Raw genomic sequence first — 26277 nt, 5'->3', positions numbered from 1 at the left:
GTGTGTGTGATGTGTGTGGTGTGTGTGTGTGTGTGGTGTGTGTGTGTGTGGTGTGTGTGGTGTGTGTGGTGTGTGTGTGATGTGTGTGTGGTGTGGTGTGTGTGGTGTGTTTGGTGTGATGTGTGTGTGGTGTGTGGTGTGTGTGGTGTGGTGTGGTGTGTGTGGTGTGGTGTGTGTGGTGTGTGTGGTGTGTGTGGTGTGTGTGGTGTGTGGTGTGTGTGTGGTGTGTGTGGTGTGTGTGTGGTGTATGTGGTGTGGTTTGTGGTGTGGTATGGTGTGGTGTGTGTGGTGTGGTTTGTGTGGTGTGTTGTGTGGTGTGTGTGTGTGGTGTGTGTGTGTGGTGTGTGTGGTGTGTGTGTGTGGTGTGTGTGGTGTGTGTGGTGTGGTGTGTGGTGTGTGGTGTGTGGTGTGTGTGGTGTGTGTGTGTGGTGTGGTGTGGTGTGTGTGGTGTGGTGTGGTGTGTGTGGTGTGTGTGGTGTGTGTGTGTGTGTGGTGTGTGTGTGGTGTGTGTGGTGTGTGGTGTGTGTGTGGTATGTGTGGTGTGGTTTGTGGTGTGGTATGGTGTGGTGTGTGTGGTGTGGTTTGTGTGGTGTGTGTGTGGTGTGTGTGGTGTGGTGTGTGTGGTGTGTGTGGTGTGTGTGTGTTGTGTGGTGTGGTGTGTGTGTGTGGTGTGGTGTGTGGTGTGTGTGGTGTGGTGTGTGTGGTGTGGTGTGTGGTGTGGTGTGTGTGTGTGGTGTGGTGTGTGGTGTGTGTGGTGTGGTGTGTGTGGTGTGGTGTGTGGTGTGTGTGGTGTGTGGTGTGTGTGGTGTGGTGTGGTGTGGTGTGGTGTGTGTGGTGTGTTGTGTGGTGTGTGTATGTGTGTGTATGTGTGGCTGGGACCAGACCCAGGGCCTCACTCGGGTTAGGCAAGGGCTCTACCACTGAGCCCAGTCCTCAGCCTAAGGGGCCAATCTTGGTGGCAGGGTGGCAGAGCTTCCCCTATGAGGTGATTCAGAAACCATTACTCAGACTCCAGCACCTGGAAAGTCCCCTGGAGCCCGGCTCCTGAAGTTTTGCCAATAAAACTGTCATTGAACGCATTCAGAGGGGACTCAGTCCTGCAGGTCTTCTCTCAAAAGCTGCTGAGATTCCTGTGGATAATTGTGTGTTTTTCCTGACTGTGTAAAGTTCAAGTGTGGAGCCGAGAGGAAGAGGGTGCGGGTGCTGTGCACTCCATGGCCAGGGCCTCCTTGCTGACAATACTCCTGGCAGGAGTGAAGGGCAGTAGCTGTCCCTGCTTGTCCCATCCCCATCTGGTCATGATTTATGGCACTGGTGGCAGTAGGATGGGACTGTGCCCAGGTGTAACCATCTCTCTCTTCTCTCCTGCTGTGTCTCTGTGCCAGGCCTGTGTCCACTCATCTCATGTGCTACGTGTGTCCCTAGAGCCTCATTCCGTGCTGTCTGGCGGGAGCGCCATCTTGGCTCACCATCTCATCGCCTCACCACCCCAGCAGGGCTGCCTCAGCATGGCCATCTCATCACGCCTCGCCTTGTGGGAGCAGAAGGAAAGTGGTGCCTGGGGCTGGGACTGGGGCTTCAGGGGCCAACTCTAGTCCTGGAGGACAAATCTGAGTGGCCCAAACCAGCCCTTCCCTCCTCGGGTGGGGGGTCACATCCATTCTGCCTGTGACATGTCATCCTGCTTCCCATCACCCCAGCCAGCTTGCTCAGCCAAGGCCTTCCTGACCCAGCGGGGCATTGGGCCCTGCCCTTGGCTCCTCCCACGGCTGCCTGTCCACCCTGTTCCTTGGGGGAGGCCGGGCAGCCAGGGTGACCAGCTGTCCACCTCACTCCCTTGTGTCCTGATGAGCCCTGGGGGAGGGGAGTGGAGGAGCGAGGTGTGGGGGTAGAGACAGACCATGGCCCCGCCCCGTCTCCATGGAGAACAGGGCACGACTCCCTTCCAGTTAGTTCTGTCTTCCCTGCAGCTGCTTCCCAGGTCTCAGGAAGGGTCCTCCCGCGCTTGGGATCTGACCACTGGGGGCAGAGGCCTCCTCTGGCTGCCTGCTGGGGTCCCCTGCCCCACAGTCTGACCTGGGCGTAGTTCTAGGAGCGAGTGGGGGACAGCAGAGGTGGACGCTAGGATTGGGCTCACCTCGGCGCATGGAGTGGGTCCTGGTTGCATCCGGAGGGACAGAGAAGAGTGGGGTGGGTGGGACCCCAGCTTGTCTGCCCTCGTACTGGGGTCACCGCCACCGTGTCCCCAGGCTCTGCTTTGCCTCTTTGTCTCCTACCCCTTTGGATCCCCTTATCAGCTGGGCTGCAGAGCCCCGCGTCACCAGGCGGGCAGAGGACCTTGATGACCAGTTTATTTTAAGCCAGCCTGTGGCTCTTCCGCAGAAAGCGCTGCTGATTTTTTTTCTTTCTTGTGGGAGTGACAGTGAAGAGGATAAAGACACACCCCAGCTGGCCACAGCGAGTTCCAGGTCTCAGCCCCCAAGGTCACTGTGGCCAGTAGGGAATCTCAGCTACAAGCACGTCCAGCCGGCTCTGGTCTGGCTCCATTTCTAGGGCAAAATTGCTGGTGTCCAGGTGACCCATTTTAGGATCCAGTGCTGGGCAGTCCCTGGCTGCCTGGGTCCTGGTTTAAGGACCACCAAGCAGACAGAGAGGTCAGTGCAGAGGGCTGCAGCCACGGGGTTGGGTCCTGCACAGGGGCTCCTGAGAGTCCACAGGAACTAGGGACAGGACCCTTGCAAGTCATCAAAGTCTGCAGATAATCCGGTCCGTCATATAAAACGGTGTCATATTTGCAGATAATGTCCTGCATAGTTAATGCAAACCTTGTTATATTGCTGGGTGCAGCTGCGCACGCCTGTTATCCTACCGGTTGGGGAGGCTGAGGCAGGAGGATCTCAAGTTCAAGGCCAGCTTCAGCAATTTAGAAAAGCCCTAAACAACTCAGTAAGACTATCTCAAAATTAAAAATAAAAAGGGGCTGGGAATGTACTCAGTGATTATGCGCCTGAGTTCACTCCCTGGTACCCCACTCCCCCAATAGCTGTTAAGTCATTGGTGAGTCCTAGCCTGCAGGGGTTTACGCCATGGTTTCCCTCGAACACCTTCCACCCACGGTGGGTCCCGTCTAGGGATGGGATGCAGGATCCAAGGACACAGGGGCTGACTGTGTACACCAAGGCAGCCGGGCCTCCCCACGCTGCCCTGTTCCCAGCACACAGGGAGTGATCACTAAGTGAGCAAGTACTATATTAACTCCCAGCGGCGGGCAGGAGAGCGCGGGTGGATCCTTGGGACCCATCCCCTTGGAAATCCCTAGAAGCTCCTTTCTGCGTGGTCCTCCCAGGGAAGGGTCTGTCCCCAGCCAAGGAAGGGAACCTGCCCAGGTCTGTGGCCCAGAGTCGTGTCTCAGGGCCACGGGAGCCAGGAGGAGACCCACCGACTGGTTCTGCTGCTCCGTGTCCGCGTCATGCTCTATCCCAGGTCCCCCAGCTCCCGCGGAGTGCCACCTACTTTGCGCGTCCCCTCGCTCTTGCGCTTGGTGGCACTTGTCCTCCTCGCCGGCCCAGGCGCCCTGGCGACCTCCGCCTGCCAGTGGGCTCACTGGGTCTTCCTCCCCTGCTTCTGCCACACAGATCCGGGAAGAGGACAAGAGTCCTCCGCCGTCCTCGCCCCCTCCCCTCTTCTCCGTCATCCCCGGGGGCTTCATCAGGCAACTGGTCCGCGAGACGGAGAAAGAGTCCAAGGAAGCCAGGCGCAGGAAGCAGGCGGCGCTGGCCTCCCCAGAACGAGAGGTAAGTGGCCTCGCCGGGGCACAGAGGCCCACACCCACCCTCTGGTCATCGACTGAGTCCCTTGCGCGTCTGCCTTTGCTCCGGCCGCCCCCACCTTGAGGAGCGTCTTCTCTTGAGCTTGGTGGGTCGAGCTCCTCTGCAACCTTCACGACCCAAATCAGTTGGTGCATCCGCACGTTGTATCGCCCTCCTTCCTCCCATTTCCCCTGTTCCCTGTGTCTGGTTTAGTATGGAAACCACGGCCATGGTCGGATCTGGTGACTGATCTGGAACATGTCTCCTAGCGATTATTCAACAAATGGTTGTTGAATGAATGGAGGAACGGATGAGTGGTCGGTTGATCTATGATGGGGGGGGGTTATTTTATTCTGACTTTTGCAAATAGGAGGATCTAGACACGGACTAAGATGCACAGTGGGTTTAGTGTAAGCAGAAAAGAGAATCTGGTTGGTGCTCCCAGGTCTGGCTGTGTGGGTAGCAAGTGCGCATAACCCCAAGGCCCGCAGTGTCCTGTGGCTGCCATGCTCCCCCAGGTTCCTTGAAATAGCCACCACCGAATAATTAAGGGGTCAGTGCGTGGCCACGTTAGGACTCAGGACCCTGCCCTGGTGGGCGTCCGCTCAGTCCTTTGGTTGTTCTGAGCAGGTGCTGGGGTGAAGCCACCGTGGAACCCCATGCAGCGCAAAGGCCGCCTTGGGGACAGGGCGTCTCTCCAGCGCCCCCTTGAGGCCAAGGGGAATGCTGCGGTGATCAGGTCTGGCAGTCCCGGGCCATCCGGGCTCCGCCTCCCACTCTGCTCCAGCCTGTTTGGCTGACCAGGCCTGTCCATCACCGTGGCTTTGCGGTGTCAGAGACATCCAGAACAGCAGCAGCTGTGGAGACGCCCCCGTCAAGACTTTGTGGGGGAGCATAGCAGGGAGGAGAGGCTCTGTCCCCACCCCTGCCTGACCTAAGGCAGGGCAGTTGCGAGATCATGATAAGAGTCACTGTGTGCTGTTTGTCGTGAAATGATGCTCACTTGGCTGCTCACGGGTGCAGCAGGGACCCCACGCAGCAGTGGGGTGGATGGGATCAGACCCATTTATCAGAGGTGGAGACTGAGGCCTGGGCAGTTCACGTCACTTGCAGGGCATGAGTCTGTGTTCTCTGCTCTCAGGAGCCACCTGGGGAAAGGCTGGCCTGGTGAAGGGGGTGGCCAGTGTGGGGCCCTGAAAGTCCACAGGCCCTGGTGACACTCCTGGTGGCGTCCCTGGGAGCAAGTAAAGGAACAGAACTGAGCTGAGACAGGAGATTAGTTGCCCCTGCTGGGCTGGTGGAGACTGAGAGCCAAGACAGGAGGTGGGCAGCCTCAGGCCAGGACAGGTGGGGGCACCACAGGCCAAGATGGCCGAGCAGGGGCCTTGAGAACAGGTCCCAGCGAGGCTGCGAGCCCTGGCTGGCTCTGGCCAGTTCGATTTTTTTTTTTGTCCCAACCAGTAAATGACCCGCATCCGCTCCCCCTGACCTGGCCCAGCGGTCCCTCTGTTCCTCACACAGTCCTGCAGGGAGTCGGTCACTGGAACCCATCCCCACTTTGCAGGAAGGGAAAACAAGGCTTGAAGAAGTGACCCGATCCCCTTAGTCACCCACCAGTGAGGGGCAAAGACAGGCCAGGAATCCCTGGAACAATGACAGACCTCAGTGGCATGTCATGGAGACCTGGGTTCAGGCGCCTGCCCCTTCATGTCATAAAGTCCAGGCCAAAGTCCTCCCATCCTTTGGCCTCGGTTTCCTCGTCTATAACATAGCTGTGTTGTGACGTTCCCCCTGGCCAGTGACTGCAGAGGTGCTGTTTCCTTCAAGTGCTAAGTGGGGTGCAGGGGACTCGGAGCTTTCGTGACTATAAAATCCTAAAGAGGAGAATGCACGTGTGTGTGTGTGTGCAGGGGGCACAGCCAGGGCTGGCTCTCCCGTTTGGCACGTCTCCAAGTCACTGTCCATGGTCACCCGTAGCAGCTGGTTAAAAATAAGGCAGTGATTCACTTTTCATAAACAGTGCAGACAGTGGCGTGGCCTGCCAAGTGCAGCCAGCCCCCCTTCGGAGCTAATGTCCTGCTGGCCCCGGAAGGTCAGGCGGAGCCACTCCGTACCAGAGATAGGGCCCTTGGCTCTGGTTACACATTGGGATCATCCCGGGAGCCAAAACCCTGACAGGCAACCTTGGGGTTTGTGGGCTTGGGGACAAATCATGTGCATTTCCTAAAGCTCCCAAGGAGATTCCAAAGAGCCTTAGAACAAAACAAGGAAGGTAATGTGATGTGTGGAGTTGGAGTCCAGAGACCTGGGTTTGCAATCCCACTCTGTATCTGGGGCCACTGGATATCTTCATGTCTGCATCTTTGTCTGTATAATGGGGCAAAGTGCAGAACCTGTCAGTGGGTCCTTATGGGGGTTCAGTAGGACATTGGGTCATGGCGATGGAGGGCCTGTTATGAAAGGGCTGCATGTGCTGCTCCTAATCCTGTTATGATCACCACACAAAGATGGGGTCTGTGCTTTGGCAGCATGGACCCCGAAAACAGGAAAGACACGTGGATAAACTAAAATGGGGTGCAGAACGTGGGCGCTACTGTGACAGGCTCTGGGACTTTGTGGATGTGTGAGACAACTTCGAGTTGAGGGCTTCAGGCTATGGATTTCCCCAGGGGTGACATTTGAGCTGGGTATAAAAGCTGAAGGCTGGGGCTGCGGTGGAGAGGAGCAGAGCTGCGGGGCCTGAGCGCAGCATGGGCACATGTGGAGGCAGGGAAGCCACTGGGTTGGTTAGAGGTGCCCAGAGCAGCCAAAGCTTGGACAGGGACAGTTGGGGGCATCTCACCGAGGATCTGGATGTCTGATCACAGTTTGGATGATTCTCCTGTAGGCTGTGGGCAGCTGTCTAAATCTTTTGATCAGGTGTAAAATGATTGGTGGCCAATAGAAGAGAGCTCAGATCAGAGGCTGGGCAGTGGCCCATGAGAGAGACTGGGCCTGGGGACGGAGACACAGGGGAGGCTCTGAGGTGGGGTCAACAGGATCCCAGCACGTGTGCAGGCCAGGGGAGGGTGAGAGCCCCCGTGCCCAGGCTCAGGCATCTGAGGCTCAGGCATCTGCAAGACTGTGGTATAGACACAAGGGTGGAGCAGCCCCCAGATCTCGTGTGCAGAGGCAGGGCTCAGTGAGAACCCATGGTGCTATCTGTGGTCATCCAGCAGGAGAATATTGGAGCCAGGAATGAGAACAGATCCTTAATGACAGGACCCGAGTCCTTTCCCTGATCCCCTTCTGGCCCAGCAGGAAGCACCAAGGCATAAATAACAATACCAATAAAACAATAGCCGCAGAGGTGCCTGCTCTAGTCACTGAAGACATACTATGCGCTGGGCTCAGTTTCTGTGTGTTATCACAAATTGTCCCACCTGCCCTGCAAGGCAGGCCTTTAAGATCCTTGGTTTGTTGAAAAGTCAACAAGTTCAGAGAAGGGAAGCAATTTACCCAAGGCTTCACAGCTAGGGAGAGGCAGAGCCTGGGGCTGAACTTGGTTCTGTTGGGATCCTCTCTCTCCTCTCACTCTGTCTCTTGGCCTTGAGGCTGTGGGCCAAGCCTCACTGCCCGTCCTGGTGCCCCTTGGGCCTTGGAGGTGCATGAGAAGCTCAGGGGGGATGAGTGGGTGGATGAAGGTGTAAAGGACAGACAAACTTTGGGAAGGGTGGGAGTCGGGAAGCACCCAGAGGAGGGTCAGTGAGCAGCTAAGCATGGTGGTGGTCTCTTCCTAGACCCCAGAAGTTCCCACCAGTCCACCAAACAGCAAGACCAACAGGGGCACGAAATCTGGAAGCCAACAGATTCCCCAGGGCAGCCAGTCTGCCCCTCCCCAGGGCACAAGCATTCCGGGCAAGGAGAGCCAGGGGGCCGGCGGCACTGCCCCTGCACCGATGACCAGCATCAATGGCGAGAAGCCCCAGGAGCCGGGCCCCACGGCGACCCCAGCCAAGAAGAGCCTGCCCTTCAGGAGGGGTGTGCTGGGGGGTGACGTGCTGCTGATGGTGGCCAGGCTGGACCCCGGAGCAGCCCAGCCAGAGCAGAGGACCCAGGCCCGTGATCCCCCCGCTTGCAAGACACCACCCGCAGTTACAGACCCCGGGGGCGAAAAGCCAGGGGAGACCCCAGGGAGTCCCTCTGGGTCCCAGATCCCCACTGAGGACTTGGCTTCAAAGCCTGAGAAGACCCGGACTGGGGGTCTTGGGGACCCAGGCCAAGGATCAGAAGGCCAAAAGGGGGGCAGGGGACCCCAGACCAAAGGGCTGAAAGGGGGTGAGCTCCAGGGCAAAGAGGAGCAGAGGACCAGGCCCCAAACCCAAGGGGCAGGTGATGGGGGGCAGCCAGGGGCGGTGGAGAAGGAGGGAGGGGATCCCCCAAGCAAGAACGAGAAGGGGGGTCTGCCCAAGGACGTGGAGACTGAAGGGAAGCCCTCTGGGCCTCGAGTCCAAGTGAGAAAATGGGGCGGTTCCCTGGGTAGAAAGAGTAAGTGGGGTGGTCCCCAGAACAAGAAGGACAAAGGAGGTGACCTCAGGGCGGGCAGCGAGGAGCCGGAAGGAGGCACAGCGCAGGGCAGCCTGCGGCCGCCAGGGGGCGCTCCCGGGGAGCCGGAGGCGGCAGGCGCACCTGGGCGGACAGGTGAGCCCTGCGCCAGGCCGGAGGAGTCCTCTGGGGCAGGTGGAGCCCCAGAGGAGGTGGCTGCAGAGGGGCCGTCGCTGGCGGCAGCCGGAAAGGAGGACGCGCCGCAAGGCAGAGCGCAGGAGCCCTGCGCCACAGGAGCCCAGGACGAGGACGGGCCTGGGCTGCGGCAGCAGGACGGAAGCCCAGGGCCTGCGGAGACCCCGGGGGTCGGACAGACGCAGCCTGAGGACGGGACAGCCCTGCAGGAGGACAGCAGAGGAGGCCAGAGCGGAGACTCAGACCAGGTGCTGGGGCGCACCCCGGGTGGGAGGCGGCAGGAAGAAGCTGCCCTGGGGGAGTGCGGAGGTGGACAGGGGACAGCACAGGGAACCGGGGAGGGTGGGAGTCCTGGGGCACCCAGAGGAGGGGTGGCACTTGTTGGCTGGCAAGGGTCTTGAGGTTCCCCGGGCTGGAATTCTGCTCTGGGAGAGAAGGTTCTCAATCTGCAAATCTCCCTCTGCCGCAGGCGGGGCTCGGTTTACTCACCTGTCACCCAGCAGGTCTGACAGCTGAGGTGCCCAAAATAGCATCTTGGCTGAGATGCATATCTGGGGCGTCTTGGGGGTTCCCTTGTTCAAAAAGCCAAGGCCAGGGCCGGCGGAGTCTGCATGGTGATTCTGATTCCCTTCATGGTCTCAGACCACCCTGTGGGCAACTGTCCCTGACAGGTGTCTAGGCTTGGGAGGCAGGACTGCTGTCACTTTGCGGATTTAACCGGTGTGATCTTTTGCTCCCAGGCTCCTGAGGACAGATGGTACCAGGCAGAGAAAGTCTGGCTGGTTCAGAAGGACGGATTTACTCTTGGTAAGGAGGGGTGTCGGTGCGGGGGGTGGGGTGGGGGGGCTCTAGTCCTCTCTTCTTGTGCCCTTTGCTGCTGGTGGTTGTCACTGTGGAGGCCCTGGTTATGCTTAGGGTGCAGCAGAGACCGGCAAGGGCACACAAGGCCTTTGAGACAGTGGGAATAGCCGATGGTCATCTCACCCTGGGGAGCTGGCCTGTTGAGTGCTGTTATCAAAGACATTGGAACCTTGATAATTAATCAATGGGTTTAATGCCACAAATAGGGCTGGTTCCTACGGTGTCCCACAGGAACTGAGGGTCTAGGAGCAGCTGGCAGAGATGAGCTGTGGCCCATGATCGTGCTCTACGAAGAAGTGGTTCCAAGTTGCTGTCACGACAGGCCGGGGACAGTGATTGATTAGCAATGTCTGCCAGGGAACCCCCAGGGGAAGTGCCAGTCTGTGCCATCCCAGGTCTAGGGGTGAGATGTCCAGTTCACCCAACCCTCGGGGTGCCTGCTCTGTTCCTGGCACTACGGCAAGTCAGCCTCAGCCCCTGTCTTTAGAGGGCCTGGGGTCACAGTTCAGTGCCCTCCATGCAGACAGACCCAAGGGGAGAGCAGGTCGCCCTGCCTGGCCTGGCCTGAGCCACGCTGCAGCTGGCCTGGCTCACACATGCTGTCCTCCCCTCCCTCCCCCTCATGTCCTCCCCTTCCTGTCCCTCCTGTCCTCCCTCTGGGCTCTCCACCAGCCACGGTGCTAAAGCCAGATGAGGGAACAGCCGACCTGCCCGCGGGAAGGGTACGACTTTGCCTTGACGCTGACCAAACCGTCACGGAGGTGGATGAGGAGCATGTGCACAGGGTGAGTCTCCTGTCCCCTTCTGGCCTGCTCTGCACCCTCACCCCCGTCCCTGCAGCAGATGTCCTTGTAGACGCCACTTTGGCTTGAGTCCCTGAGAAAGCCGTAGGATGGCCCCTACGGAACGCACTGGTCTGCTGCTGGGACTAGAGCGCATGGGGTGAGCGACTCTGTCCCCTGGTGTCCCCTTTATGAGAAAACTTCAAGAAGCACCTCTGTCAGGCCTTGGCACTGAGAGTTCTGACTGACCCAAGAAACAGGTTGCTTTTCATTTTATGGACGTGGCAAGCCATGCTGCAGAGCCTCTTTCCTTTTGCACTCTGGCTGCCAGGGAGCTCAGTTAAATTTGAACTGTAGCCTAGGTTCCTTGGCCTATCTATATTGGGCATCAATATTTCTTCTAGGGATGTGGGTGTATCTGCAAGGGATCAAGGAACCATGGCCTATCAGGTAAAGGAGGTGTTTGGCCATGGATCTCCTTCCCTGGGCACCACAGAGACACCCAGAGGTGTCCAGTAAGATCTAGAAAAGGAGGAAAGAGCAGTGGCCGCTCTGGACACCAAATGTGCTCTGAGCTTTGTGGGGTCTCTGGGAGCATCTGCTCTCCCAGAGCAGAGTGTGGGAAGGACAGACCTTGTACGACTCTGTGTGTCCTGTAGCAGGGGTGGCCCTCTTGTGCCACTGTCCTGAGTTCTGGTCAGGCCTTGGCATGTGGCTCCCAAGGACAGGCCCACGGTGTGTGTGTGTGCGTGCGCGTGTGTGTGGGTGCTGCTGTGGCCGGGTCCCCGGAGGCCCAGGAGACCAGCCCTCGTGCCGGCTTGCAGGCTAACCCCCCCGAGCTGGACCAGGCCGAGGACCTGGCCTCTCTGGTCAGCGTCAATGAGTCCAGCGTCCTGAACACGCTTCTGCACCGCTACCGGGCCCAGCTGCCACACACCTGCTCTGGGCCTGATCTGATCGTCCTTCAGCCCCAGGGTCCCTGGGCGCCCCCTGCAGCCAAGGTGAGCGGGGGACGGGGAGGGGCAGGGGACGAGGTGAGGGAGGAGGGGAGGACCAGGACCCCAGGAGACCCTTCATTCCTGCCAAAGACAGTACTGGGGCATGGTCCCCTCTCCTGGGGAAGAGAGGTGAGGCACTGGGGGAGCCTCAGGGCCACTAGAGATGATGTCCAGCTGGCCACACTCGGGCATGGCCTGTGGATTCCCACCTGCCCCCGGAAGGCAGGTGTCCCCAGCCCGTCTTACAGATGAGAAGCTGGTGGTCAGAGGGGAGCAGGCTGCTGACCCTCAGGTTGAACCTGCAGAGGGGCCTGGATAAGACCCAGGCCGCAGGCTCACCCCTCGGTGCCACCGCACTGGGCCGAGATACAGAAAGAGCAGCCTCAGGCCACCCTTATCCATCAGGCGGGGATCTGGCCAATGGAACCACAGGCACAGGACAGCTCTGTGCGCCACCTTGTGGGGGGACCTGGAACCACAGTGGCATCCCCCTCACTAGTTCCCACCTGAGCTGCTGTGGGTCCTGGAGATTCTTAGTGGGACAGGGGGACAGAGGTGAAGGGGTCCCCTGGGCTGTGGTGGAGACGTGGAAAGGGACAAAGTGAAGAGAAGGGGACAGAAGGCCGAGGCTCCCTCCTTGCAGGCATGGTTCCCTGGAACACCCGGGGCCTGGGAAAGACCACAATGCTTCTCTGGCCTCAGTTTCTTCATCTGTCAACTGGGGTGAAAAGCCACACCTTGCCCTCTGGATCCCCATGTGACAAACCCATTCCTGATCCCTGCTTGAGGCCAGGTCCACACAGAGGAGATAGTGGCCCTGCACCCTTCCCAATATCTCCTTCTCTAGGGTGACTCACCTGTGCCCTCCAATGACTCCCAGGCCTCTCTGGGTGTGGGTATCCATGGGCAGGGGCCTGGGAGGGCCTCAGGAGCCGAGTGGGCTAAGCTTGGCAGGTGCCTGTCCCCTCCCTGCTGTGAATGCTTGTGCCTCTGTTAATGCATCCCAGGTCTCTGAGCTCTCTGAATCCTTGAGCAACTCCTTCGGCTCTTTGGCCACCCTGGGAGGGGACAGTTTTAGAGTCTGGACAGCGGGCTAAGTCCACATAGCTGTCCTGGATTTGGGGCATCAGAGCTTGCACAAAAGTGCCTAAGAGTACAGGCCCTGGGGTATCCCCTGATGGTGGCATTTGGGTGTCATGGTCCCCCAGACTCCTTCCCGGGGCTTCCCACATCCTTCCCTTAAGTCTCCCGGCCTCTGCAGCCAAACCACAGCCCCCCACTCTCCTGGGCCGGGTCCAGCTCTGTTTCTCCAAATGGCCACCAGGTGGCAGCACAGACCTGCGGTGATGCTGGGGCTGCCTGGGGCCACCCCAAGATGGGCTGGGTGACTCTAGGGGACAGCCGTGGGAGTCGTGGTCCCCAGGAGCTGGAAGCTGGGGAACAGAGTCCCTGTGGGCGTCAGCATGCGTGGGACCCGGGCACCGTTGGGCACGGCTCTGTGCACGGGCCTCCACCTCTTCAATGCCTGTGCCTGTGTGGCGGGTCCCCATGCACAGACATGCCCTGGGTGCCACCGAGGGCCGAATCTGCGGAGACCCCTCCCCCAGACCAGAGTCCCAGCATCCCACGAGTGGGCTGGCTTGTCCCTGGAACTCCAGAGCAAGGCTGGCCCGAGGGCTGACCTTGTGCCCTCTGCCTGCCTGTGCCCCAGGCTGTGTCCAGCAGGGTGGGTGGTGTCCCTCCTGGGGTTTGTCCCCTGGTCCCACAAAGGCATGGGGCAGGGGCTTGCTGTGGTCACGACTTGGTGTCTGGGGTCTTGGACATTGTCCTCCATGTCCCCTGGCCTCCAGGGCCAGGGCTCCGCGTCCCCACCTCCCCCGCGTCCTTGGTGACCCTGTGCAGGCTGTGCCCGTGGGGTGGCTCTGTCTCTTCCTCTTCTCCTCCAGCAGCCGCGGCTCCGTGGGGCGGGAGGGCTGGTAACCAAGGTCAGGTTCACGCAGCTCTCAGAGCGTCCCCTGCCTCGGCCTGCGGTCAGGGGGCTTCGGACACAGCCTCGGAGGCCTCTGCAGCCAGCTCCAGGACGGTCCCTGTCACTCCAAAAGCCCTGGGGGCCCCTCTGGGGTGCAGCCCACCCCGAGTCCCACCCCGGCAGCTGCGGATTTCATTTTCCTCCAAGACGCTCACGTTTTCCAAAAAGTCCCGGCCGGCTGGCCCATCACGTCCTAGGACAGCTCTAACGGCGGCAGGTCCCGCCCTGGGTCTTGTCCACGCACCTGCCATCGAGTCCTTGTGCTCTCTGCGGGTCTCCTTGTCTGTTTGTGGCGTGACCAGCTGGCCCGGTGCCCTCTCCGGGGACCTGCAGGGCACAGCTCGGTGGCTGCTCGCCTTGGCTCACTGGTTGAAGGACATCTGGGCTGTTCCCAGGTCTTGTGGCTTTGTCCAGGTGGTCACTGTGACCAGCGATGTGACTTCTGTGGACACACATTTTCATTTTGCTTGAATAACACCTGGACGGGTGTCGTGGGGCTGGCTGGGCAGCGTGTGTGTCACCGAGGAGGAAACTGCCACACTGCTCCAGGGTGACGCTGTCCTGTCCTGTCCCCGCCCCTCCCGTGCAGCCTGAGACTCCTTGCTCTGCAGATGCACTGGCACTTGACAGTGACTATTAAAAAAAAAAAATCTTTGAGCCCTTCTAATAAATCATGCGAAGTCTCCTCCCGCGGGCGTCAGGGTTTAATGTGGTGCTGTGTCCCCGGCGCCCAGGACAGGGCCTCCCACACAGCAGGCACCCTGTGGGTCTCCTTCCTGAGGGTGGAAAGGATGGATGGTGTAGGGATGGGGTTGGGGTTTCTCCTAGGTCTGCCATGGGGGACAGCACCAGCATCCTTCCCCACCTGATAGTCCCCTGGCCATGGCAGACATCACTAATCGATCATGCTATTTGATCCATGGCAGACATTACTAATCGATTGGACCATTTACTTTGGGGATCTCATGGCAGGCACCTCCTAGGTGTGCTCCGAGCCACGAGGGTGACGATGCCCGGGGCTCAGGCGACTCCGGGTGAAACCTCTGATAGCTGAAGGGGAGACGCAGACGCTTGTGGGTCTGGGTGGCCCAGGGTCTCACAGAGAGCCACTGGAAGGACTGGACTCACAGGCTGGGCCCTTCTCAGCCAGGTGCCAGGACCCCTTGTCAAGGCTGGAGAGGGACAGGAAGTGGCGCTGAGGACCGTCCCCATTATGAGCCCACTTTACAGATGAGGAGGGCTGGGCAGGCGCCCAGAGGTGCTGCTGGACTCTCAGGTTGAGCTGGGAGGAAACCCAGGCTGCGGGCCCTCGGGGCTCCTGCCAGGGACATGGAGGGACCCTCGCTGGGGGTGGGTGCTGGCCCACAGTGCCCGGGGCAGGGGCTGAGGGAAAGGCTGACACCTGTCATCCCTGCAGGTGCCCAGGGGCCGCCGGGACGGCTTGCCTGCCCACGTCTGCTCCCTGGCGCAGCGGGCCTACTGGGAGCTGCTGAGCCAGCGGAGGGACCACAGCATCGTGGCCCTGGGCCGGAGTGGCGCGGGGAAGACCACCTGCTGCGAGCAGGTCCTGGAGCACCTGGTGGCGATGGCAGGCAGTGTGGACGGCAGGGTGTCAGGTACGGCGGGCTCCAGGCGACATGGCGGAGGTGGAGACAGGAAGGGGAGGGTCGGAGCAGGCGTGTGCGGGGCTCCCCTCCTCATAGCCATCGACTAGATGTGCTTGCTCCTGAGGGCCCCCTCCGGACTGTTGGGCACCGCTGTGCGGCTTAGATAAAGATATTTGTTCCTCAAGATATCAATGGCCATTTGCAGAACGGCCTTCAACAGTGGGCATTGTTAGAACCAGACACTGGACTGCCGTCTGCTGGGAAGCCATCCTAATAGGTCTAAGAATCTGTGATGACATAAGGTGAATGGTGTGGGCCTCAGAGGCCGTGCTGTTGTGCAGTGTACAACCTGCTGAACCGCACAGAGTGCCCCCCGAGTGGAGATAGGAAGGCAGAGCGGAGACCTGAGTGGAAATGCACCTGTGCCTATGGACACAGGCAGATGTCCAGCAAAAGGGCTGGCAGAGCTGGTCAGGCCCCTGAAGCACACAGGAGGGGCACCAGGAAGGTCCTGGAGGCAGTGAGATGTGAGCTGAGCCTTAAAGAAAGAGTGCCAATTAGTCATAATGATGATTACAATTTAATGACGATCCGAGTGCATGTTTGCCAGGGACGTGTGTGCCAGGCCTTATTCCGTGAATACGAACTTATGTGTAATTTACAACAGGCCTGTGGTGGGCCATATGGTAGATGTGACTGTTTGAATTTTATAGGTGAAGGCCCTGAGAGTCAGAGAAGTCAAGTATTTTGCCCAAAGCCACACAGCCCATCTGTCCTGGAGCCGAATGCAAAACCAGGCAGCCTGGCTCCTGATCCCAACCTCCGGGCCAGGATCTCAGGCTTTCCTTGTTGTCCCCCAGGAGCTTAAGACACTTCCCCTCTGTCGCCTGCCCTACAGTAGACATTTAGTACCACAGGGGAACCGTGTACCCACGTGTGGGAGCGTCTATCTGTGCTCTGTAATAAAAAGAGCAATTATTTTTTTTCTGGGAGCCGGGCACGGTGGTCCACGCCTGTCATCCCAGCAGCTGGGGAGGCTGAGGCAGGAGGATCACGAGTTCAAAGCCAGCCTCAGCCACAGCGAGGCCCTAAGCAGCTCAGTGAGACCCTGTGTCTAAATAAAATGCAAAACAGGGCTGGGGACGGGGCTCAGTGGTCGAGGGGCCCTGAGTTCAATCCCCAGCACCAAAAAAAGATATATATATATATATTTGCCACTTTCAGGAACCAGTTTCTGCCCCCATTGAGGGTGGTTTCTGTCCTCCTCACCGAGCCCACGCGACCCTGCTTTTCTATAGTGTAATATCAACTAAGAATGTTCTATTATGTGTGACACTACTAATAAACTGCTTTTCTATAATATAATAACAACATCACCCCTTCGGGAACTTTTAAGTGCTTTGCATTATTCAATCATCCTGTCCTCATGACAACCGCGTGAAGTGGGTATGTCACTACCCTCAGGTTGCCAGCAGGCCACCAGAGGCTCGGGACAGAGGGCTCCTTCCTTCCCTCAGTCAGGTGACCAGCCAAGGCAGAGCCCACAGCTGAGCTCTCTTGGCCACTGTGCCCTGCTCCCTCCCCAGGGATATTCCAGTGCTGCCCTGGGTCTCTTCTCTGCACCAGGCCCCTGTTAGGAGCAGGGGATGTGGCAGAGGCCCAGTCCCTGTCCTCCCATGGTGTAGCTCTGCTGGGAGTGTGTGTGTGTGTGTTTGAAGGTGGGAGTCAGGATGGGCTGTATCTAGGTGCCTAGAGGAGTGAGGGATGTATCTCGGGTACTCAGCGGACAGTTGTGGAGAGATGGCAGGACTTTCAGGCCTGCTGCTGGGCCTTCGGTTCTGCATTCAGGTGGGGGAATGTTTTGCCCTGGTTCTAGTTCCAGGAGGCCCTGGGCTAGCCGCCATTGGGGAGTTGTCCCGCAGTTGGCTCCCCCTAGTGGACTGGGCCTTGCCCTGCGCCCTGCTCCTGCCTGGGCCCTTGCAGGCAGGCGCTCAGCGGGAGGGCGTGGTCTAGAGCGGGAGGGCGTGGTCTAGAGCGGGAGGGCGTGGTCTAGGGCTGAAGTGGGGGAGAGGGGCCAGCAAGGGGAGGGCGGTCCTGGGGGAGGCGTGATTGACCGCTTGCCCTGCACCCCACAGTGGAGAAGATCCGAGCGGCCTTTATGGTCCTCAGGGCCTTTGGCTCTGTGTCCACCAGCCACAGCCGCAGCGCCACCCGATTTAGCATGGTGATGTCACTGGACTTCAACGCCATGGGCCGCATCACAGCCGCTCAGCTCCAGGTGAGCCTCGGGGTGCACGGAGGCTGCTGTGTCTCCAGCTGCACTCTAATGACTCTACCCTCCAGCTGGGACCTCAGTGGCCACGTTCAACTGCGCCCCTCTTGCTGGGTGCCCCTAAGTGTTCCCTCCAGAGCCTGGCCATCTGCTCTGGGGACCATCACAGGGGGAAATCTCCAGGACCAAGTGGGTGGCCAGGCGCTTTTTAGCTGGGGCTTAAATCCAGAAGCTGAAGCTAAACAGACGCGCAGCCACGCTGGGCCACCCATGGGTGACAACACATGGCCTGTTTGTCCCCATCTCCAAAATCACCCGCCCCCCTCCCCTCCCCCCCCCCACATGCTGTTTGAATAGAAAATGGGATCACAGCCGGGGCAGGGAGTCTCCTGGGTGCCTGACAGAAGGGACGTCGCTGTCCTGGCCTGGCCCCCACATGAGCACCATGGCCTTGGGGCTGTAGAGCTCCTGTCCCTGGGACGGTGTCCGAGGTGGCCCTGCTGGGGACTTCCCTGAGGCTCACTGTAGCCGCTGTGTGCGGGGTGCCCTTCCCGGAGGACTCCGAACCCTCAACACTTGGACCAGGAGATGTGGCCTCAGGGTGGGCGGGTGGCAGTGGGCAGAGGGGCCCACAGTGACAGGGCCACCTTTGCCCCCCAGACGATGCTTTTGGAGAAGAGCCGAGTGGCTCGGCAGCCGGACGGGGAGGGCAACTTCAAGGTCTTCTCCCAGATGCTGGCTGGGCTGGACCTGGATCTCAGGTGAGTGCCGGGATGGGTGGGTGGCACAAGGGATCGCTGTCCCCAGAGCCCGGTCCAGCTTCTGCCTGGAGCTGAGAGGCCACGGACCCAGGTGTGAAGAAGGGCCCCTGACTTCAGTCCCCGAGGGACGCGGTGCTCGTGGGCTGGGGACCTTGCGCACAGCCCATCCACTCGGAACCTCAGTTTCTTCCTCTGTAAGGTGGAGATGATGTCTTGAAGAGACCTTACACGATTCCCATTCGAAGCTGGAGGGGCAGGGCTGTCCGCTGGGACGGTGACAAGTGGGTACAGGGCCTGAGCGTGGGGGAAGAGACCCCATGTCTTCCAGAAGTCGTGACCTTTGTGGCTGCCTTGAGTGCACATGGCCAGGTGCCCAGGTGGGGCGCCTTGGGACCGAGGGCGAGCTGGCAGGGCAGGGAGCAGGAGTCGGCCTGGCCTCCTCTGGAGGGCTTCCTGGAGGAGGGGGCCCGGGGTCCCCTCTCCCTCCTGGCTCTCTAGGCTTCCTCAGGCTCTCGCTCTCTCTCTGGGCCTCGGTTTCTCATCTGGCCGACAGATCAGAAGGTCCTAGTGGAACCCCCGGGGTCTTTCCCCAGGTACATTAGCCCCTCTCCGTCCTCCCTTGGAAGGACAAGCTCAATCTGTCCTGAGCCTCTAGCTGAGGCCGGAGGGGAAACCGTGCCCTGCAGAGAGTGGGCAGATGAGAGAAAGGACTTGGGGATTCCAGAACAGGGTACCTGAGCAGTAAGGAAACTTCTGGAAAGCCTAAAGGACCCCCAGAAGAACTAGGCATAGGGCAACACAGCATTGTGGCTAAGACCATAGGCTCTGGGCCAGGCTTCGTGGATTTGTATCCACGTGGATTTGTGGCTCCCTCACTTGCTGGCTGTGTGACCTTTGACTAGTGATGCACCTCTCTGAACCCTACTTTCCTCATCTGTAAAATGAGTGTGACTATGGCTACCTCAGGGTGCTATTGTGAGGGCCAAAGAGTGAACACAGTGAGAGCTTTGTGCTTGCTGGGATTTGGGGAGGATTTTTACTGGCCTGCAACCCTTCCCGCCCTGACCAGGTATGTTCTGGAAAGGGCTGGCTTTGGAGTCAGAGGACGGGTGTTTGCTCCTGGCTTTGCCCCAGGTGGGCCTTCCTGAACCTCGGTTTCTTCTTCTGTAGAATGGGCACTTACTGTGGTGTGGGTAATTAAACAATATCATGTGTGCGGGCAGCGGTGTGTGGTGCCTAGGAAGGACGTACCAGGGCAGGGTGAAGAGGTGATTCCGACAGGGAGTTTCCAGTCCCCCATTCCAGCCCGCGGCCTCGGGAGAGGCTGCCCCGTGTGGGTCTCCATTTCCTCATCTCTTGTAGCCCTGAGATACATGCACGGCTCCCCTCTTCCCTGGGGCCCTGCACTGGGTCTCTCCTGAGCCCCTGGGAGGGCTGGAGTCGGGGACGGCTGGGGGCACCCAGGGAGTGCAGAGGCCGGCTGGGCCATGCCTGCTGCAGGCGGCTGTCCTCCACACCAGCCCGGCCCAGTCCCGGGGTCTCTGGGTGTTGGTGGGTTTGACTTCGAGGAGTCTGGCACCTTTTCTTGCCCTGTGGATTGAACCCAGGGGCGCTCAACCACTGAGCCCCATCCCCAGCCTTTTAAAAAACACTGAGTGGCTCAGGGCCTCACTAAGTTGCTGAGGCTGGTTTTGAACTCGCCATCCTCCTGCCTTGGCCTCCTGAGCTGCTGGGATGGCAGGCGGGGGCCACCACTGCTCCTGGTGAGTTTGACATCCTCGAGAAACAGGTCACAGCCACCTCTGAGGACGGGGCTGCCCCAGAGGAGCCCCTGGGCCCTACCTGCGGGACCTTGCCCTCCACATCAGGCCACGCCCTCGCGTATGGCCACGCCCCACGTATGGCCACGCCCTCCGCGTATGACCACGCCCTCCGCGTATGGCCACGCCCCCCAGATCTGCCCTCTCTGCTTCCAGGACCGAGCTGAACCTGCACCAGACGGCAGAAAGCAGCACCTTTGGCATGGGCGTGTGGTCCAAGGTAAGGGGTCGTTTTTTGGGGGGAGGGTGAGTCCGTGGCCTGGAAGGGGGTGTGGAGTGGTCCCTGAGCCACACGTCTCCTTTGGCACTGCGGTCTCCATCCGGCTGTCGTGTCTGGGCTGAAGGAGCTACTCAGCCTCACTCAGAAAAGACTTCTTATCCAAGGGGACATTTGAGCTGGGTTTTTAAGGATGAGTAGGAGTTCACCAGGTGAAGGGGAAGAGATGGTTTCTTCTCCAAAGTCCCTTCCAATTGGACATGTCTGCAAATAAGCTGTCCTGGCGTAATTGGATATCCCCATTGCAAAAAAGAAAAAAAAAATCATTTCAAACTCTATGTATAAATTGACCAAAAATGGACCATGAACCTAAATTTAAAACTTAAAACCATAAGATTTCTAGAAGAAAACAGGAGAAAAATATCCATAACCTTAGGTTGAACAAAGACCAAATTCATGTAACGCCAAAGTCGCCGTTCCTAAGAGAGCAATCAACTCCATCAAAAGTAAGAACTTCTGCTTATTGCGCCTAATGTACAAATTGAACTTTATCGCTGGTGTGTATGTGTAGGGAGACAAAGACACGGAATGTAGGGAAGGGGACCATCTGCGGTGGCCGCCATCTACGGGGGACAGCAGACTGTGTTCTCCACGCAAAAAAAGGCGGGGAGTGTAGTGTCCACGTTTAGCAGACTGAACGTTTTAAAGATGAACTTTTATCTTGTATCAAATTCCCCTTAATAAAGCTGCAGCAGGCGCACACCACACACACACACACACACACACAGGGACATTGATGGGTTGGTCCTCAGGCATCCAGTTCAGCTCCGGGCAGGACTGGGAACCTCCCCTCACCTCACAAGGGCCCAAAGGCTGCTGGTCCAGGGATCACACTTTGAGAAGCACAGGGAGAGTCTCCTGCGGTGGCTGAGGCCCCGGCTCTAGCTCTGAAGCCCAGGGCTCATTCTCTCCTGTCCTCTGCCCGCATGACTGAGGGCCACCAGGATCCCAGACTCTGACCCTGAAGGCAGAACTAGAGAAGCTCAGCCGTTGCAGGGGCTTCGCATCTAGCTAACCAGTTCTGGCCCAGCCTCTCGCTCCATCCACACGGGCTGGTGGTTTTCCTGTGGTTTCCGGGGATAAAAAGGGTCCAGGCCAGGACCCGGGAGCCCTCCTGTCCGACCTGTCTGTTCAGAGTCTGCTGAAAGGACCCGTCCTGGCCGGAGGGAGTGCAGGCATGTTGCAAGTACTTTCCTGCTCCCTTCCCCTCTTGTGTGTTTCTATGGGGTGTTTCTTAGACCAGTTGAATTGTGGGAAGTGCTGGGTGTTTCCCTGTCCTCTCCGGCTGCCCAGCAGGTATCCAGAGAAGGCTCCCTCTGTTCTCTGGAACAAGAACCAACTCTGAAGCTCTGCGGGGCTTTCAGACAAGCTTCAGCTGGTTACCGGAGTTGGCCGTTCCAGGACTGTCTCTTTAAGGGAATCTGAGGGTCAGCAAATGCCCCCCAAGAAGAGGACTTACTAGGCCTGAGTCCCCAAGGTGATCAGGTTAGCAGATATTGTAGGGAGACCTTCTTCATGCTAAGAAAACACCTGTTGAAGTTTAGCCGACACCTTGCATTCATTGTCCTCCTTTGTCCTTCTGACCACTCCCCTCCCCCCCAACTGGGATGGATTCTCTTGTGTTTCAACTGTAGCCGGGATTCCATCATCCCCTGTTGATTCACGGACAACCCTGGAGTGTAGGGACAGCCGGGCTCACCTCTGAGACCAGCACTTGATCAGGGTGGCCTTCACCAGGAGACTTTACCTCCTGGGGCCTCAACTGCCTCATTCCTAAAGTGGGGCTTGTAACAGCCCCCCTTATACCCAGATTAAAGGAGATACAGCCCACAGCCCTGGGACGGTGCCTGGCCCTGAACCAAGGGCACCCTTAAGATTATTCAGTATTTTGGGTATGGCGGCGTGTGTGCCTGTAATCCCAGAGATTAGGGAGGCTGAGGCAGGAGGATCAAAAGTTAGAGGCCAGCCTCAGCCACTTAGCAAGGACTTCAGCAACTTAGTAAGACCCTGTTTCAAAATAAAAAATACACAGGGCTGGGGTGTGGCTCCGTGGTTAAGCGCCCCTGGGTTCAGTCCCTGGAACCAATAAAAAAAGGTCATTCAGACCCTCATGGGTGGCACTGGAGCCGTGGCAGGGCAGGGCCTGCAGGGACCATTCCCTCCTCCTGGACACACCGTCCCCAGCATGTCGGTTGGTGGCATGGGCCATGTTTTCTCTCTTACTGGCTCCATCTCTGTTCTCCCCACTTTATATTTTAATGAAATATCTGCTTCCAAGAGTTGATTGATGCACACACCCTGTAGGACCATCAGGGCCAAGGGTCCCCAAAGACGCTGTCACGCAAACCAGAGGGAAATCCAGAAACTTAGGCGTCCCCCAGGAAAACCCAGCGGTGGCGTTTCTAGACTGTCTTCTAGGGTTTTTCTTGTGAATATCTGACGTAGTTCGGGACACGCCCTATGTCACCGGAGCTTTCACGAACGGTGTTTTGGTGGCCAGGCCTCATGGCGGAGCTGACTCCTGGGCTTTCCCTTCCTGTGTCCACGTGCAGCCACTGAAACCTTTTGTCTGTGGGGCCCAGTAGGGCAGTAGCCCCTATCTGGAGGCCACAGTGCCCTGGCTCTGGCTCTGGTCCTCTAAGGAGATGCCCCGTGTCACTGTCCGCCTGTCATCTCCCTGGTGACACTCTTCCTGGTCACACTGTTGGCCGGATCCCCTGGCCCTAAGTGCCCAGGCAGCGGGTGTCTTGCGCATCCCGTCACTGCCCAGTGCCCCAGGCCTCACCCTCAACCAGGCAGACAGCGAGGGCGAGGTAAGTGTTTGTTGAGTGAATAAAGGGACGGGCAGACTCATCCCCTCCTGGCAATGTGCCACTCCTCTGCCGCGGAGCTTGGCAGGGACCTTGAATCCCACCTGTCTCCAGGGGCCTCCTGGGACCCACGGCCTGGGGCCTGGGAGCTGTGGTCGTGGCTGGGAGCACAGGTGGGGCGAGGAGTGAGGTGCTGAGCCCCCAGTGTGGTGCGGGCCGGCTCTTGGGGGCCCCCTCTGCTCACCGACGGCCAGCTCTGTCCCCTGGTCCTCGGCCTGCGCTGGCGCTGGGGGCCACATTTCAGCTTTTAAACGAACCCCCTTTGCGGTCCGCTAGGCGCAGGCGGTCTGCGAGCACACAGCTTTCTTCTTGTTTTCTTCAGCCGTCGGCTGTGGAGGGCAGTTTTCCTGACCCAAGGACAGGGCGTCCGCTGCTCGTGCCAGAGGCTCTGCTGGGGCCTTCTCTAGCCTGATCCTCCCAGGGCTCTCTGAGGCAAGGAATGATCGAGATCAGGTCAGATCCCTCTTTTAGGAGGAGCAGCAGGGCTCAGAGAGGCGCATTGACTTGCCAAGGGCACACAGCTTTTCGTGGCAGAGGCAGGACTGCGACTCAGGGGGGCCTGACCCCCATCCTGGCCCTCTTGCTCTTCCCATTCTGTCATCGCAGTCCCCAGTCCTGACTGAAGACCATGCTCCCTGGGGTCCGACCTATCGTGTGTCCTCGGGTCACTTGGTCTTTCCCAGCCTCCGTGTTTCCACCTTTAAGAGTGGACGACATTGAACCCTGGGGTGGCTCCAAGAATCGGGAGCTACGGGTGTCTGACTTATATCGACTCCGCCCTCTGCCCTCTGGGCCGCCTTGGGAAGGTGCTTTCACCTCTGGGCCTCTGTTTCCTCCTGTGTCCGTGGGAGAGACCCACGCCTGCCTCCCCAGTGGAACACAGTAGGTGCTCAGCGAACACCCTTTCTCATATCCACTCACTGAACTCCCGTGTGGACTGAAGCAGTGGGTTGACGGGACGTTGAGAGAGGGACCCTGCTCCGTGCTCCTGTCTCTGAATTGGTACCTGTCCTACCCTCCGCCACGGCTCATGAATCTGTGCAGGCCCCATGTGATGCTTCTCTTCAAATGAGTTGAGTCAGTGGTCAGCATTTCCTCTCAGAGCTGGCTCCCAAGCCCAGGAGACAGAGGGGTGGGGCCAGGCGGCAGGGGGTGGGGCTAGGAGGCAGGGGGTGGGGTCAGGAGGCAGGAGGTGGGGCCAGGTGGCAGGGGGTGGGGCCAGGTGGCAGGGGGTGGGGCCAGGTGGCAGGGAGTGGGGCAGGGAGGCAGAGGGGTGGGGCCAGGAGTCAGAGCGGCAAGCCTAGGAATCAGAGGGGTGGACCCAGAATGCAGAGGGGTGTGGCAAGGAGAAAGAGGGGGTGGGGCCAGGTGGCAGATGGGTGGGTCTAAGAGGCAGAAGGGTGGAGCCAGGAGGCAGCAGGGTGGGGCTAGGAGGTAGGGGATGGGGCCAGGAGTCAGGGCAGAAGGGCTAGGAGTCAAAGGGGTGGACCAAGAAAGCAGAGGGGTGGAACCAGGCAGAGGGGTGGGGCCAGGAGATAGGGATGGGGTTAGGAGACAGAGGGTCTGGGGGAGCAGGCAAAGGCATAGAGTCAGGGGATGGGGCTAGGTGAGAGAGGGGCGGGGCTAGGAGACAGAGGGGTGGGGCCAGGAGGTAGGGGGTGGGGCCAGGAGGTAGGGGGTGGGGCCAGGAGCCCAGGGGCTGGGCCAGCAGGCAGAGGGTGGGGCCAGGAGGTAGGGATGTGGTTAGGAGACAAAGGGGCTGGGCCAGCAGGCAGAGCGTGGTGTCAGAGGGTGGGGCTAGTTGGAGAGGGGCGGGACCAGGAGGCAGAGGGCCGGGGTACCCTGGCTGGTAAGGTGTAGAAGTATAGGGGAGTCCACCTGGCCTGGAGGACAGGCATATCCATGAATCGCTCAGACTCAGGTGTGCCCGAAGATCCCGCCTTGCTCATGACCAGGTCCTGGTCACCTCAGCCAGGTTATTCATTATAGAGCATCTCCCTGCTGCAAACAGTGGCGCCCACTGCCCGTGGCCCTGCCAGAGCAGCCTGTACCACCCACAGTGGGCCCACGGAGTTCTCAGCACCCAAGCCCACCTTTCTCTGCAGCCCCCTGACCTTGCAAGGGACACCCTCCTGCTTCCCAGCACCCACCCACCTCCCTCATGTCCCTTTTCCCTTCGTGACTGGCTTCAGGTACCACTCCTTCCCGGAAGCCTGCCTTCCCCCCATGCCGTCTTCCAGTCCTGGGCACACGCTGTGTCCCATCTGCTGGCACATCTGTGTCCCTCCGTGGACGGGGAGTCCCTCGAGGGCAGGGTGGTGCTGGCGTGAACTTGGGTGGCAGTGGGGAAAGGCGTCCCACAGAAGCGTGGAGGCAGGGAGACAGGGCTGAGTATAGACCACTGTTTATTGAGCACCACTGGATGCCACCCCCTGTGCTGGGTGCTTTCTGACCCATTTGGTCCTGGTCGTAGCCCTAAGAGGAAGGTTGAATGTCATGTCCATTTTAAAAAAGCAGAAACCGAGTCTCCAAGCAAGGATGAGAGACCTGGGCACAGCTACTCTCTGGGAGGGCAGAATGGAGAGTGTGTTCCATTCGGTGTGTGACCCAGCCCCGTGCCTGCCTTGTAGGAGCCCCTGGGTCTGCAGACCTGGCCCAATGTAAAACAGAGGGCATTTGGATTTTATCTCCCCTCTAAATTACTTGCATTGTTGAGGGCTTCAATCGCATCAGACAAACCCTGAGTTTCTTGTGACTTGACTTTTTTCCTTGCACTGACTTTTAAAAAGTTGAATTAAACACATTAACTATGCTAATATTAAGTAAACGGCTCAATGATGTTTATATCCTTAAACACACCAGCAGCCACCCTGCCGAACAGGACTTTGAACACCCCTCACTCCTCCGAAGGCTCCTTAGAGCCCCCTCCCAGGCACCCCCACCCCACACCTGTCTTCTATCTTACCTCAGTTTGCCCATTCTTTTTTTGTGGGGAAGGTTACTCAACCACTGAGCCCCAGCCCCAGCCCTATTTTGGATTTTATTTAGAGACAGGGTCTCATTGAGTTGCTTAGGGCTTCACCATTGCAGAGGCTGGCCTTGAATTGTGATCCTCCTGCCTCAGCCTCCCGAGCCACTGGGATGACAGGTGTGTACCTGGCAGCCTGCCCATTCTTGAACTTCACATAAATAGAAGCATGCAGGATGTGGTTTCTTTGGTTTGAATGTGTCACCCCAAGGCCTGTGTGTTGAAGACTTAACCCCCAAATTCCTATGATGGATGGTATTCGAAGTAATTAGGTAATTTAGGAGGTAATTAGACTTGAATGAGGCCATGACAGCAGGGGCCCCCATGATGACATTAGTGGCTTTTTAAGAAGAGACCAAGAGACCTGAGCTAGCACACTTGTTTTATCCCGCCACGGAACTCCCTCCACCATGTTGTGATGTAGCAAGAAGGCCCTCACCAGAT

The 26277-nt window shown here is 58.8% G+C and overlaps 1 protein-coding gene across 1 annotated transcript; it reads left to right on the top strand.

Moving 5' to 3' along the window:
- The first annotated feature begins 1880 nt into the window (after positions 1-1880).
- On the top strand, positions 1881-23156 carry LOC144373657 (unconventional myosin-XVIIIb-like). Its single transcript, XM_078036700.1, has 11 exons — positions 1881-3794; positions 7589-8776; positions 9269-9335; positions 10062-10174; positions 10996-11172; positions 14616-14814; positions 16941-17083; positions 17738-17838; positions 19815-19878; positions 22671-22748; positions 23082-23156. The coding sequence occupies exons 2-11, from the start codon at positions 7748-7750 to the stop codon at positions 23154-23156; spliced, it is 2046 nt and encodes a 681-aa protein (XP_077892826.1). The 5' UTR covers positions 1881-3794; positions 7589-7747.
- Positions 23157-26277: the final 3121 nt, after the last annotated feature.

The sequence above is a fragment of the Ictidomys tridecemlineatus genome, unplaced genomic scaffold (genome assembly GCF_052094955.1).
Source record: "Ictidomys tridecemlineatus isolate mIctTri1 unplaced genomic scaffold, mIctTri1.hap1 Scaffold_454, whole genome shotgun sequence".
Lineage (NCBI taxonomy): Eukaryota > Metazoa > Chordata > Mammalia > Rodentia > Sciuridae > Ictidomys > Ictidomys tridecemlineatus.
Note: the sequence above shows the minus strand (reverse complement) of the source record. Positions and strands in the feature narration are given on the sequence as shown.

Excerpts from the sequence above, each read along its gene's own strand:
- LOC144373657 (XM_078036700.1), top strand. The coding sequence starts at position 7,748 with ATGACCAGCATCAATGGCGAGAAGCCCCAGGAGCCGGGCCCCACGGCG. Across the intron at positions 8,777-9,268 it reads AGAGCGGAGACTCAGACCAG|GCTCCTGAGGACAGATGGTA; the intron begins GTGCTGGGGCGC and ends TTTTGCTCCCAG. Across the intron at positions 14,815-16,940 it reads TGTGGACGGCAGGGTGTCAG|TGGAGAAGATCCGAGCGGCC; the intron begins GTACGGCGGGCT and ends TGCACCCCACAG.